We start from the raw sequence: 13234 nt of genomic DNA on the forward strand, positions 1-13234 counted from the left end.
TGTGTACGGTGCACACAGTGGTCAGAGAGAGAGAGAGAGAGAGAGAGAGAGAGAGAGAGAGAGTCTTCAAAATGGATGCCATACACATACACTGGCAGAGAGCACAGCGAGGGAGGGAATCTGATCCTCTCGCTGTCAAGCCTGTACAGCTGCATCTTACATGTCTGACAAAAGGCACACAGCCAGTATATGTCTGCATGGGGTTTTAAGGAAGTGAGGGACTTGGTTTTCAGGAGGTTTTTAGCAACAGTGAGGAGCAGTCCTCTCTGCATTGCAGCACTGTGGCTGAGGAGAGCGGGGAGAAGAGAGCCTGTGTGGCACACTGAGGCTGAGCACCCAATCAGACACCTCCGTGTGGTGCTTGAGCCAATCGGCAGTCTGCAGCCGAGGTTAAAGATTGACAATTGCAGGAGAGAGCAGCAGGGAGAGAAGGCCTTCTGGGAAACCTGGACCCATCTTTTACCTCATCCCCCAACGCCCTCAATAATTGAAAAAGATTAAAGAATAGGCTGAAGAATCTGTATGTGAGTAAGGAAAAAGGTATGCTGTTGATTTCCTACATTGAAGCATGGCTGTAATAGCAATGGTGGGTGTGGAAGGGGATGTTTTAGTAGGTTACAATAGGCTGTATTGTGTGCTCTGTGGTCTTTGATTTGAAAATGTTTTTGTCAGGATGGGCAGCATTGATTTTTCCTCCTCGTCCCTGTCTTTCTCTTTGCTGTATTTCCTGGCCAGGACAGGACAGGATGTTGCTGGGGTAGATTGTCTGAGGCTGTCCAGACAGGTTAGATGAGGAGGCCAGTAAAGCCATTTCACTGCACTACTGCCTGTGTCTGCAGATTTGCTATGTTTCTGGCTGTCATTTCATCCTTATTTAGTGAAGGAGGAGGAGGGATGTGGGGGTTGGTGATGAAAACCACTGAAATGGAAGCAGTATTTTTGTTTTCAGTGAATGGCTGTCTTTTTTTTCCTCCATACAATTCAGCTGATGCTTTGCTCAGGAGTAAGTCAGATTAAAATTGACAAATTGAAGCCACCTGAACAGTCAGGCCGGTGCATCTGCTGTGGCGTCAGAGAAAATGGCAACAGTAATAGGAACGACAGCAGGGTGCCTGCAAACCAAGGTGAATCATGTTGAACTGATACTGAGAAAAACCTGTTGGGCAGATTTTAAATAAAGGATGGTTAGCTTGCATTTTCTCAGCAGAACTGAGGCTGTGCACGACATGTTGTCTATTATTAGGTCACTTCATCAATGAATATTACTTGAGTGTTTTAAAACAGCAGGATAGTGTCTATGTACTTGCTTTTCACTTGTTGGATGTCAGGAGGTTCAGACACTGTAGATTGTACTGTTCTGTGTTTTTGTGTTTACTATTTATAGACCTGTGGCCAGTGGAGAAAGGTGCTTGTTATTTATAATTGGACAGCACTACATATTAAGCTGACATTGCTCCAGTATTGCTTAACTTTTACTTTAATTGAATATAGATATTTTTTTCATTTAGAAGCTGTGCATGTGTTGTCTGTTGATATATGGTCTGTGTGATGTAATTGCTCCATTATCAGTGTGTTCAGTCATGACCTGTCTCAAAAGTTGCAAGACAATACATTTTGTTAAAAAGTCTACACTGTACCTGAATCTTAAACAATGGCTGTTCGTTTTCATAGAGCATAGTCCTACATTCATTTATTTTGTATTAATTCTTTTGATGTGCTCATTGAAATCATACATTTCAACACAGTGGCAAACAGATGTTTCTGTCAACTGCACACTGTTGGAATCAGAATTTACAAATACATTCAGTTTTTCACCATCCTAGACAGGAGGAAATATTTCATGGAATGAATGGTTGGGGAAAAACAAAACAACCATGCACAGACACAATTAAGCAATATGTGACTGGTGATAATTTCCTGTCTTAATCATTCATCACATTCTTAGCCTTTAAGACTGTTGTTAGCACAGCGCTTCGGTAGAAATGGGAATTTGAAGATGTGTTTTAATACAATTTTTTTTACAGAAGAGTTATTATGTTTGTGTTCCCAGCTGGGCACCAATCAGAATTCTATTAGTGACAAGAGAGAGCCTGTTTGCAAAACTGGCCTGTCTTGTGTAGAACAACATCATTGTAGTAGGATTAGGGGAATGTGTTAAGAGGTAGGTGAGACTGTTTAATATCAAACTTCTGCAGGAGTATATCACAAACAAATCATTGAAATACTCACTGTTGCATAGACTGTGTATAGTGCATGTCTTTTTGTGGGTGGCTGTTTTCTGCCTTCATCAGACAGAGTAGCATAGAGAGCATAGTACAAACGAGGGGCCAACATTTTAAACCCTTTGGCCACACAGTTGTCCCAACTGTTGTACTTCTAAAGAACATGTTGTTCTAAGAAACAATTTCAAATGACTTAAAAACTAAATGATAATAGCATAAATGATAGATATGAGGAGATCTTCATCTGTAGGGTATGTCTGACTGGAAAACTTTTGAGGATGATCTTTTCTGCATCAGTGTGGCAGAAGAAGAGGGAAAAGAGACTGCAGCAGAAGGAATGGAGATCTCGACACGATCCAAAGGTAACATGCTGTACAAGTTTGTTTTAAGATAGGTTGCCAAAGCACTATTTATATGCTTATGAAATAGCAGTGATTTGTTAAGTGGTTTTGTTCTGGTTATTTTAGTTCTATATTATGTAGTATGCCACCATGCTTACCCAGCTTTGTGAATACTGGAAAACATTTGTGTTTCTGGTATTTGTTTCTGCTTTGAGGAGGCTAGGAGTGTGCTCTCTGTGGTTTGTGTAATTTCTGACTTTTGTCTACAGTTTCAGACACAGGGTCAGCAGAGCGTACGGCCCAAAAACGAAAGATGCCGAGTCCCACTCACTCATCCAATGGTCATTCCTCTGCTGAAACCTCCCCCTGCCCAGTGAAAAAGAAGAAGAAACCAGGTGCTGTTAGCAGCAGCAAAGACCAGGTAACAATCAAGGCAGAACCCATGATCCAGATGTAAACAGAAGGGTTGCAACACTATCAAACTCCCAAACCAACTGATATTCAGACTTACACCAGACTAAGTTTATAATATTTTTGAAACTAAAACTTCTGAGATGTTTTTTTTTTTATCATCCAGCAGTGGAAGTCTTTAATGAAAGATGTAAATAAACCTTAATACGCTTTTTAAAAATACAGATAGGGCCTTTAAACTAATTAAATGGTGTGTTTGTGCCCAAATCACTAAAAACATATTTAGCCTTTTCCCTCTTGTGGCACTGGCAATATGGATATTTTTGGTTTAACTTGTCAAACAGATTACTTTGGTGAGAACCTTTCTAGTTAATGCAACCGAATTAATTGTAATTACCATTAAATAATAGATTATTGATTGGCTTTAAGCTAACTCTGGTGCAGTACAACAAACAGTAACATTTCTGCTTAATGTACATTTTCACAATTAAAAATGTGACAAATCTGACAAAAAAACAATACAAACAATACACATTTGTGTGAAAATCTTGCAGAATATGACATGCAGCAAGTGTATAACTGTATAATTTGCAGCTAGTTTTAATTTTCTTTGAAACATTAACACTTTCTGAGTTGTTGTTGTCAGATGTCAGAGGACTTTGTTCATTGTAAACTATAGTGAACACTGTAGGATACAGTAGAATTGCAGGTGCACTGATATGATCTGTAGCATAGGTGTAGGTGTCGGTAGAGCTCACGTACAGCAATTGCAAACCAATACGTTTGATGATTCAATCAGAATGAACATCTTTTGCTGTGTGGAAGAAGGCATGTATTTACTCAGGATAGATGTATGAATACCATTTTTGTACAAACACCCTGCTCCACATCAACGCTCACTACACATAGTTAGTTGCCCAGTACAACCAACTGTTGGCCACTGAGCAGCTCCACTGGAGCATATAGGGGGTGAAGTTCTTTTAATTAAATGAATTGGTTTTACCGTAAAAAGTGAAGTGTATATCCTTCATAAATGACCCCCTTCTGCCCTTTACTTTCACCAGCACTCTACACTTTTGACTGATATTGTGTCCTGCTAAAAAACTGGGAACAGTAGCACCATATGTTCTCTTGTGATACTGAAGCAGAGATATTTCTTTCCTCGTTGCAGACGTTTAGCTCTTAAACGCTGTATTCTTGGTAGTTCAGAGCTTTTTGTTATGGGTGTTTGGGATTTGAATAATGTCCTGAAAATCTCAGAATCACACTGTTTAATTCCGGCTGTGTGTTATAAATTTAATTCCTCATTGCATCAAAGGCTAAATATCTTCATAGTATTGCAGTTAACCACAAGTTGCCTTCTAGTCTGCTTCATTTAGATCTAATTGTTGATGTTTTTGAGACACAGTATGTTGTGAATGGTAAAATGGTTTACCTCTGATTCACTCATTTTGCACTATAGCCTATTAATGTGTTATGTTTGTACAATTTTACAGTGTTATAATCAGGATTGTCTGCCATATGAATGTGCATTGTTGATGTGCACTTTTATATAATTATTCAGTATTACTGGACACTCCTGATTACCAAAGTTTAATATTCAGCTTGTCACTTAGCATTGGTATTGTCAGTCCTTTAAACCTTGAATACTTAAGATTAAGCTCAGAGGAAATGCTATCTGTGCATCTCTAATTATACAATGCTTTTTTAGTTGTCTCTATTTTAGTAAAATTCTCAGCAATCTGAGAAAAATCTGTGGTTAGTTGTGCCTTATCTTTTATCTTGTTTTTTTTACATGCATGCTTTTTTTCTGGCTTTGTGCTTAAAGCAGCTCACAAATTCACAATAGGCAAATGATTGCTAGTATCGTACACTTGGCACGGTGGGTTGACCTTTGTAAATGAGCCACTGTAACTATCTGAACTTTTGCCAGTTTAATCAAGGCTGCTCCCACTGTTTACCCTCCTGCACATTGGTGATGGTTGTGTCCTAAAACACAGACTGAAATCACAGAACTGAGCAAGTCACTTTATTTGCACATATGTTTTCATCTACCTCACTGGTTATCACCGTATCACTGTTTCCTATATTACAAACTGCACCTTTATGTTTATTACAGAGTTTTTAATGCTGATTGCTGCACTTTAATTTTTTTTTTACCCTTCTGTGCCTTTTTTAAATTATATTATATTTTTCTTTTTTCTTTTTGTCACTCTTGTTTCTTGTTGCTGTAACATGTAAATTTCCCACAAGTGGGATAAATAAAGTCTATCTTATCTTAAGTCACATGACGTTGAATAAATTCTAGACCTATTGTCTTTGAAGTCATTTCCATTACAATTTTGTAAAGGTTTCCCAGAAGGTATGGAGCACTCGTGAACCAGCAGTTAGTTTGTAACACTTGCACTTATCAGGGCTCACAGCAGTCTGTGTTATGGACTTTTTGAATGTACTGTTCCTTTTGTTGATGTTGTGCATGTCTGCTTGGCTTTTCTAATCTCTGGCCTGATTTTGACCTTCCCCAACTTTGTGTTTCTTTTGCCTGCATTCCAGTCAGAACTAAGACATGGTCCCTTTTACTATGTGAAGCAGCCAGCACTCACCACAGACCCTGTTGATGTTGTACCGCAGGACGGCAGGAATGACTTCTACTGCTGGCTGTGCCACCGCGAGGGCCAGGTGCTCTGCTGTGAGCTCTGCCCCAGGGTGTACCATGCCAAGTGCCTCAAACTACCAGCCGAGCCCGAGGGCGACTGGTTCTGTCCGGAGTGTGAGGTACTCACCCAGGAATGTGCATAGTATGTGGGTGTTGGAAACCTATCTCAAAGCTTGTAGTCAAAATCCTGTTTGTTTAATCACAGAGGACTTCTCAGTAAGCTTGGTCCTAAGTTACAAAACATGCTACATATATTCTTTGTAACTGTGGGATATAAACAAAGTGTTCAACTCCTTTCCTCTCAATGTCTTTTTAGAAAATAACAGTTGCCGAGTGCATAGAGACTCAGAGCAAAGCCATGATGATGCTAACTATAGACCAGCTGTCTTACCTACTAAAGTTTGCTCTTCAGAAGATGAAACAACCAGGTGTAAGTATTCTGGGCCCTCTGTCTCTATAGGAAATTCATGCTGCCAAAATGATTATATGGTATTGGGGCAGGTAGCTTTATCACAGATGGGTTACTCTGTGTACTCTCATTTCAATTTCTGCCTTTCTTGTAAATTCACTTGGATATTGGCATGTTACCTTTCTGGCCAGTCTGTATTTTTAGATTGCTTATCCAACCAAAAAAAAACCACTTCTTTTCTAATCATCGCATTGCCATCAGTTGTGCTAGATGTTAAGATCTGCACCCTGATGTGTAACCTGTCCACATATCTGTCCAGCATGATGTATTACTGGTTTGCATGTGCAAATGATATCTAATAACAGAACTAACACTCACAGACACTGTGCTATTATGGGCCTGTCATGGCTGGAAACCATGAAGGTAAACATGCTAGCTGGTGGTGAGGATACAGCTGCCCCTCTCACTCTCTTTCAGGATCATCCCCGCTTGTCATCTCGCTCCCCCCATGCAGCTTCCACGCAGAGAAAGACTTTTAATTGGGTAATCAATTACACCACTAACAAGACCCCGTCATGATTTTCTCCTCCACTGGTTTTCCTCCTTTTGTTTGAAGCGGCTTTTAGAGATTAAAGTAGTAGCATAGTGGTAGCATGTTGATGTGCGGTAGAGGGGAAGGTTATATTGTTAGTTTGGCCTGAGAGTTTGTTTACCTTCAGTCTTTTTTCTGTCTACTCAATTTTATAGACTGAACCCTTCCAGAAACCTGTCTCTCTTGAACAGCATCCAGATTATGCAGAGTACATTTTTCATCCTATGGATCTTTGCACTCTTGAGAAGGTAAAACAAAAACTGTCACGCATTTATTTTAAATGATAACTGTAGAAGAGTTGAACATGTGACAGATGAGCACTATCTTTTCTTTTTGCACTGCAGAATATCAAAAAGAAAATGTATGGCTGCACAGAAGCCTTCTTGGCAGATGCAAAATGGATTTTGCACAACTGTATTATATACAATGGAGGTGTGTTGTAAATTCTGGGCACATGAAAATAATCTTATAAGGATGGATGTTCTGAATGAATATCATAATAATAATAAGAATATTGGTCTAATATTGATATATATAATGATATGTCAAATATGATTTATTAAAAATCATATAAGATGGTTAAAAGCAATGCTAATAACTTTTTTTAATTATACGTTTCTCTGATTGATTAATTTGGATAATACGTTGTGATCATCACAATACAATTCCACTGAAAGACAATGAACAATAATGTTTAATTAACACCCTGTCTAGTCTATATATAAATATGTCTAAAACACAAATATATGTCCTTGTTTCAGGCAATCACAAACTCACAGCTACAGCTAAAGTGATAGTAAAAATCTGTGAACATGAGGTGAGTATGTAGTTTGTGTCAGACAAAAAGGAGCTTCATATTTAAACCATTTTTTTTAATTTGTTGATCCATTTAAGACATAAAGATTAAGATATAAAAGCTGAAACTTATTTCATATTACTTTTTGAATATTTTCTTGATTCTCTGTTTTTTTTCCCCACAGATGAACGAGATTGAAGTTTGTCCCGAGTGTTATCTGTCTGCTTGCCAAAAGAGAGACAACTGGTTTTGTGAGCCTTGTGTAAGCAAGTAGAGTAACCTGAAGTTTCTGTTGATGATTCCACCAGATTGCATTCAAATATAGATCACTGGAATACATCCACTTAGTTCCAGTGTTTTACTGTATGTCTGCAGAGTAACCCACACCCTCTAGTGTGGGCCAAACTGAAAGGATTTCCATTCTGGCCTGCTAAAGCTCTGCGCGACAAAGACGGACAGGTGGACGCTCGTTTTTTTGGTCAGCATGACAGGTATTAGCCCTTTGTGCTTCACTTACTTGGGCTCAGAGGCACATTTCAAAATTTATTGTAACACAGAATTATGATGTGATTTTTTTTTCCCCCAGGGCATGGGTTCCTTTAAACAACTGCTACCTCATGTCCAAAGAGATTCCATTCTCTGTAAAGAAGACCAAAAGCATCTTCAACAGTGCCATGCAAGAGATGGAGGTCTATGTGGAAAACATGAGGAAGAAGTTTGGAGTGTTTAACTATGCCCCCTTCAGGACACCTTACACTCCTGACAACAACTTCCAGATGCTGCTAGATCCCTCCAACCCTTCGTCCACGCCAGTCAAATCTGAGAAGCAGGAGAAGATCAAGCTCAGCTTTGATATGACGGCATCCCCCAAGATCCCTTTGGCCAGGACCATGTTGTCTGGGGCTGGGGTGGGAGGGGGCACAGTTGGGCGGCGCCTCCCTCTCACTGACATGCCGCGCTCCCCCATGAGCACCAACTCCTCAGCCCACACTGGTTCAGATGGGGAGCAGGAGACAGCGGACAAGTCACAGGCAAAAGCTGCAAATAGCCAGTACAGTGCAGGAGAGGAGTCCATGGACTGTACAGGTAATCAAAGACACACATCTTAGTGTATCAAAAAGTATGTTGTGTCTAGTCAGACTTCATGTAACAGTAAATATCTCTGAACAGCATCACCTGCACATCCTCGACCCGGTCCTGCAGGCAGTTCATTGGACTAGTCCTAAACCATTCCACTCTCAAGCTCCTGGTGTCTCCAAGCAGGAGAAGACACCACAGACAGGAAGCATTCTGAACCTCAATCTAGGTGACTCTTTTATGTGTGTAATGTGTGTGAAAGTGCTTAATAATGTTCATTCTCAGTTAGCAAATACAGCTCACTGCTGGACATGATTCTCCCAGAAATTATAAATATAATAAATCTTTCTCACCTGCAGATTTTGCCATTATTTTTTGTTGTATTCTTCCAGATCGGAGCAAAGCAGAAATGGACCTAAAAGAGCTTAGTGAAACAGTTCAGCAAAAGCAAGGAACCACACCAGTCCTCACATCTCCAAAAAGACAGATTAAGAGCCGCTTCCAGCTGAACCTGGACAAAACCATTGAGAGCTGCAAGGCACAGCTGGGTCAGTACAGAAGAAATAGATGAAATATCTGATGTATTTTTAACTTAGTTGTTGATATTCAGCAGTAGCAGTGTCTTTATTGAGAGATAGCCTAATGAAACATATTTTGGTGTTTGTAAATATGATGTATTGTCTAATATATCACGTTGAGCCTAACTCTAATTCAATGATCTTCAATCATTTTGTATTGCAGTTAGTATCCTTTCTCTTCCTGTGCTCTGCAGGTATCGATGAGATCTCTGTGGATGTGTATAAAGGTGTGGAACACAGTGACTCAGAAGACTCTGATAAATCTGACTCAAGTGACAGTGAGTATGGTAGTGACGACGAGCAAAAGACCAAGGATGGCCAGGATGCAGCACCCAATGATGAAGCCCAGAAGGACCCTACCAAAAGTAAAGTCAAAGACCAGTCTTCCCCGAGCCAAGATAAGGAGGGCAAAGCTGATACACTTGTGGCTTCCGAGTCTGCAGCAGGCGACGCCACTGCAACAGCATCAGATTCTCCAACTAAAGAGAAAATAAGCTCAGATTCAGAAAAAGAGAGCCCAGAGAAGCCCAAAGCACCCCCAGCATCACCGGGTCCCAGAGATAAGCCTCAGTTGAAAAGAGGAGACAAAGCAGCCCGTGCCAGTGGAGGACTCTGACTCAGAGAGGGAGCTGGTTATTGACCTTGGAGAGGAACAGGGAGGCAAAGACAGGAAGAGGAGCAGGAAGGACCCCACCACAGCTAAAGAGTCACCTGCTGGTAAACCTGAAGGTGAGAGTTGTAATTTTCTCTGCTTATCTCATGTGAAATAACAATGTAATGTCAAGGGGTTTTTTATTTGTAATGTAAAGACATTAGCAACTTTGACAGAAGTGGTAAATAATCTAGGTACTTTTTCTCATAGGTAAAGCCCTGACCCCATCAACTGTTCCGTCTCAAAACAGTGCAGCTCTTTCCACACCCTCCAGTGTTTCCACACAGTCCCCAATGGCCATTCCTGTCACCATGGTCTCCTTCACTACCCCCTCCCCTGCAACCATAAGCCTTGCAACCGTGTCCAGTGCCACAGCAACACCACCTTCTTCCTCCTCTTCCTCCTCCTCCTCCTCCTCAGCCTCCACCACTCCAGCTTTGAAGAAACAGCGCCCTCTGCTGCCCAGAGAGACAGTGCCAGTGGTGCAGAGAGCTGTGGTGTGGAATCCCACTGCCAAGTTTCAAACCTCTTCGCAGAAGTGGCACATGCAGAAGGTGCAGCGTCAGCAACAGAACCAGCAAACTGTGGCAACCACCCAAATTCAGGCGTCGTCACCCAGGCAAGGCCAGGCTCAAGTACTGACCCAGACACAGGCTGGGAACATTTCGACAACAGTATCCTCATCTTCAGTGCAGCAGTCTTCACAAAGCACACGCTATCAGACAAGACAGGCTGTCAAAGGTAGATCACATGGTTTTAGTCACAAGTTTGACAGAATCCAAGTATGATTTTGCATAGAGTGTGGGCCAGAAATGTGGTGGGTGTACATATGTTTGAGATCCATTGTGTATACAGTATACATGTTGGAGTATTATTGTGCATGTGAGATGTCTCATCAGTTCATCCATAATGAACATTTTTCTTGTATTCTAGCTGTTCAACAAAAAGACACTCCACTCAGCACATCCACCTCCGCTGTCACCCTGGTATCCAGTAGTCCAGCTAATGTTGCCATTATGGCAGCATCAAGTCTAGGCACAGCTGCGTCATCTTCACCAGTGGCAACAGACCTCTATATTCCCACTGCGTCAGCAGATGTGGCTGCAGACATTGCCAAGTACACAAATAAAGTTAGTATATGTTTGGGTACCATCTCCAATGGTCACTTATCAGATTATATTGCCTTTTTTTGTAAATGAAGGACTTACTGGTCATTTTGGGAGTGTATTAAATGAAATACATTCAGAAATACTGTGCTGTGTAAAATGTACAGTTCACATTAATGTTAAATTAGAAGCCATTTCTTTATATCTTTCAAACTACTCATTTTTTTAACTGCCACATTGAATGAATTTATGTAATAGAAGGTAAAATTCATACATGGATCTTGTCCATTCATATAATATTATGATCTTATCTTTTTCAGATAATGGATGCAATCAAAGGTACAATGACTGAAATTTACAATGACCTTTCTAAGAGTACTTCAGGGAATACAATAGCAGAGGTAGGAGTTTACCCTTGGCCTCTGAGACACTGAACGATTTGGATCACAGCAGTGACTTTGCATGTAACCCTGTAATTACCCTAACATGCCCATGTGTTTTTCCTACAGATAAGACGACTGAGAATTGAAATAGAAAAATTACAGTGGCTGCATCAGCAAGAGTTGTCAGAAATGAAGCACAATCTTGGTGAGACTTGGGGAATCTGAAAATAATTTGCATGTAGACTTTGTTTCCCAAAACAATGTAATGAATTCTACTTGTGTTTGATCATGTTTGTGTATTTCACTGTAGAGCTGACGATGGCCGAGATGAGGCAAAGTCTGGAGCAGGAGAGAGAGAGGTTGGTGACTGAAGTGAAGAAACAGATGGAGCTGGAGAAGCAGCAAGCAGTGGATGAGACAAAGAAGAAACAGTGGTGTGCCAACTGCAGGAAAGAGGCCATCTTCTATTGTTGCTGGAACACCAGCTACTGTGATTACCCCTGCCAGCAAGCCCACTGGCCAGAGCACATGAAGTCCTGCACTCAGTCAGGTAACAGCACATGCCAACCTCAGCATGCTGTTGATGACATTCACACAGGACTATTGTTTTTTCCTATGGCAGTTGGTGTTTCTGACTGGATGTCTCCATTCCTTTGCTTGCCCGCATAATCACCAGCCACATTAATACTGACATTTTCATAGATGTAATGCATTTTTCACTTTTGTTCTATTTGTAGCCACAGCCCCACAGCAAGAACCTGAGGCTGAGTCGACAGCAGACCTCCCAAACAAAGGGTTAGGACAGACTAGCAGTGGCCCTAACTCTCTCAGAGACACGCCAGTCTCTGCACCATCAGACAAAGACTGTGACATGGAGAAGAGTGGTGACAGTGTTGCTGTCACTTTGTCATAACCCAACTTACCATACTTGAAAATGTAAATGTATAGATTCTTTTTTCACTACAAGGATGTGTACATGTAAATTGTTCTGTTCAAGCAGTTGTTAAGGGAGCAATCCAAATTATTTTTATTTATATATTTTTGTTTGCCTTTCAGGGCTCACACACTGCCCCCAGCACACAGTGGTCTTTGAAACATTATAAATGTAGAAGACTGGCAGCAGATAGTTAGTAACCACTAGAGGGGGCAGTTTAAAAAAATGTATACTGCATATTCATGCACTTTGTTGCAGTCTGTAGAGAGCTGTCAGTATAAAGATCTTAAGAGCATGCCTGAGTGTCAAAAAACATACACATAGTGTAAAGGACAACAGTATAACAGTTTCAACAACTGCAAAAATGTAACCCATGTTAATGAACCACCTCAGTTTTAGATTAGAAGACTGTTGACAGAAATGTCTGTAAATTACTTATTTTGTATTCTATGTTAATTTATTTGTTATTCTAATGTTGCCTGCTGTATACTGCAAAGCAAATAACAAATACAAACATTTTAAATGAGCTGTTTCTATGGATATACTGTGGTCTAAATTAGTTTTGAAGCGCTCTGCAATCTGTTAGCATAGGTCTGACTGTAGGTTGAGTAGGTAAGTAGGGTTTAAACTGAGAACTTAATATCTGAAACTCACCATCAAATAATACAATCTTGAGAAACTGATGGTCACAGACAGTGCCATCTTAAGTTTTACAGTTGCCTCAGAGGAACTTGTCTATGTGTTTGATTAGTTTTGGTATATGTAAATATGTAAAGACTACAGTTTGTCAGCTTGATGCTGACTGTACTTTTAACTGTAATAGACAGCTGCAGCACATTTTAATATTAAATAACTTTTTATGTATGAAATCTGAAGAAGAGGCTAAATACAGACTTATGACAGGATAAAATTCAGCACTTTTATGTCTAATACCAGATGAATATTCACAGATTAAAGTCAAGATTTCCCATTTAGCTCAAGGGTGTTTTCAATACAATATAAAATGTCACCAAACACCCAGTTAGTAAATATTCATATAATTTTATTTTTTAGGATATTTAAAGCGTATCTGTTGCT

At 40.3% G+C, this 13234-nt stretch overlaps 1 protein-coding gene across 1 annotated transcript; it reads left to right on the forward strand.

Annotated features, from left to right (window-relative positions):
• The first annotated feature begins 563 nt into the window (after window positions 1-563).
• zmynd8 (zinc finger, MYND-type containing 8) lies at window positions 564-12683 on the forward strand. The gene is given in 21 exon segments (XM_018680026.2): window positions 564-2584; window positions 2833-2984; window positions 5528-5749; window positions 5947-6060; window positions 6787-6879; window positions 6976-7063; window positions 7393-7448; window positions 7612-7689; window positions 7803-7918; window positions 8014-8513; window positions 8598-8644; window positions 8646-8733; window positions 8897-9052; window positions 9277-9647; window positions 9649-9811; window positions 9945-10475; window positions 10668-10864; window positions 11161-11241; window positions 11350-11428; window positions 11534-11773; window positions 11961-12683. Coding segments are annotated over 21 exon segments (3657 nt in total). The 5' UTR covers window positions 564-2475; the 3' UTR covers window positions 12137-12683.
• The last annotated feature ends 551 nt before the right edge of the window (window positions 12684-13234 follow it).

The sequence above is a fragment of the Lates calcarifer genome, linkage group LG12 (assembly GCF_001640805.2).
Source record: "Lates calcarifer isolate ASB-BC8 linkage group LG12, TLL_Latcal_v3, whole genome shotgun sequence".
Taxonomy (NCBI): domain Eukaryota; kingdom Metazoa; phylum Chordata; class Actinopteri; family Centropomidae; genus Lates; species Lates calcarifer.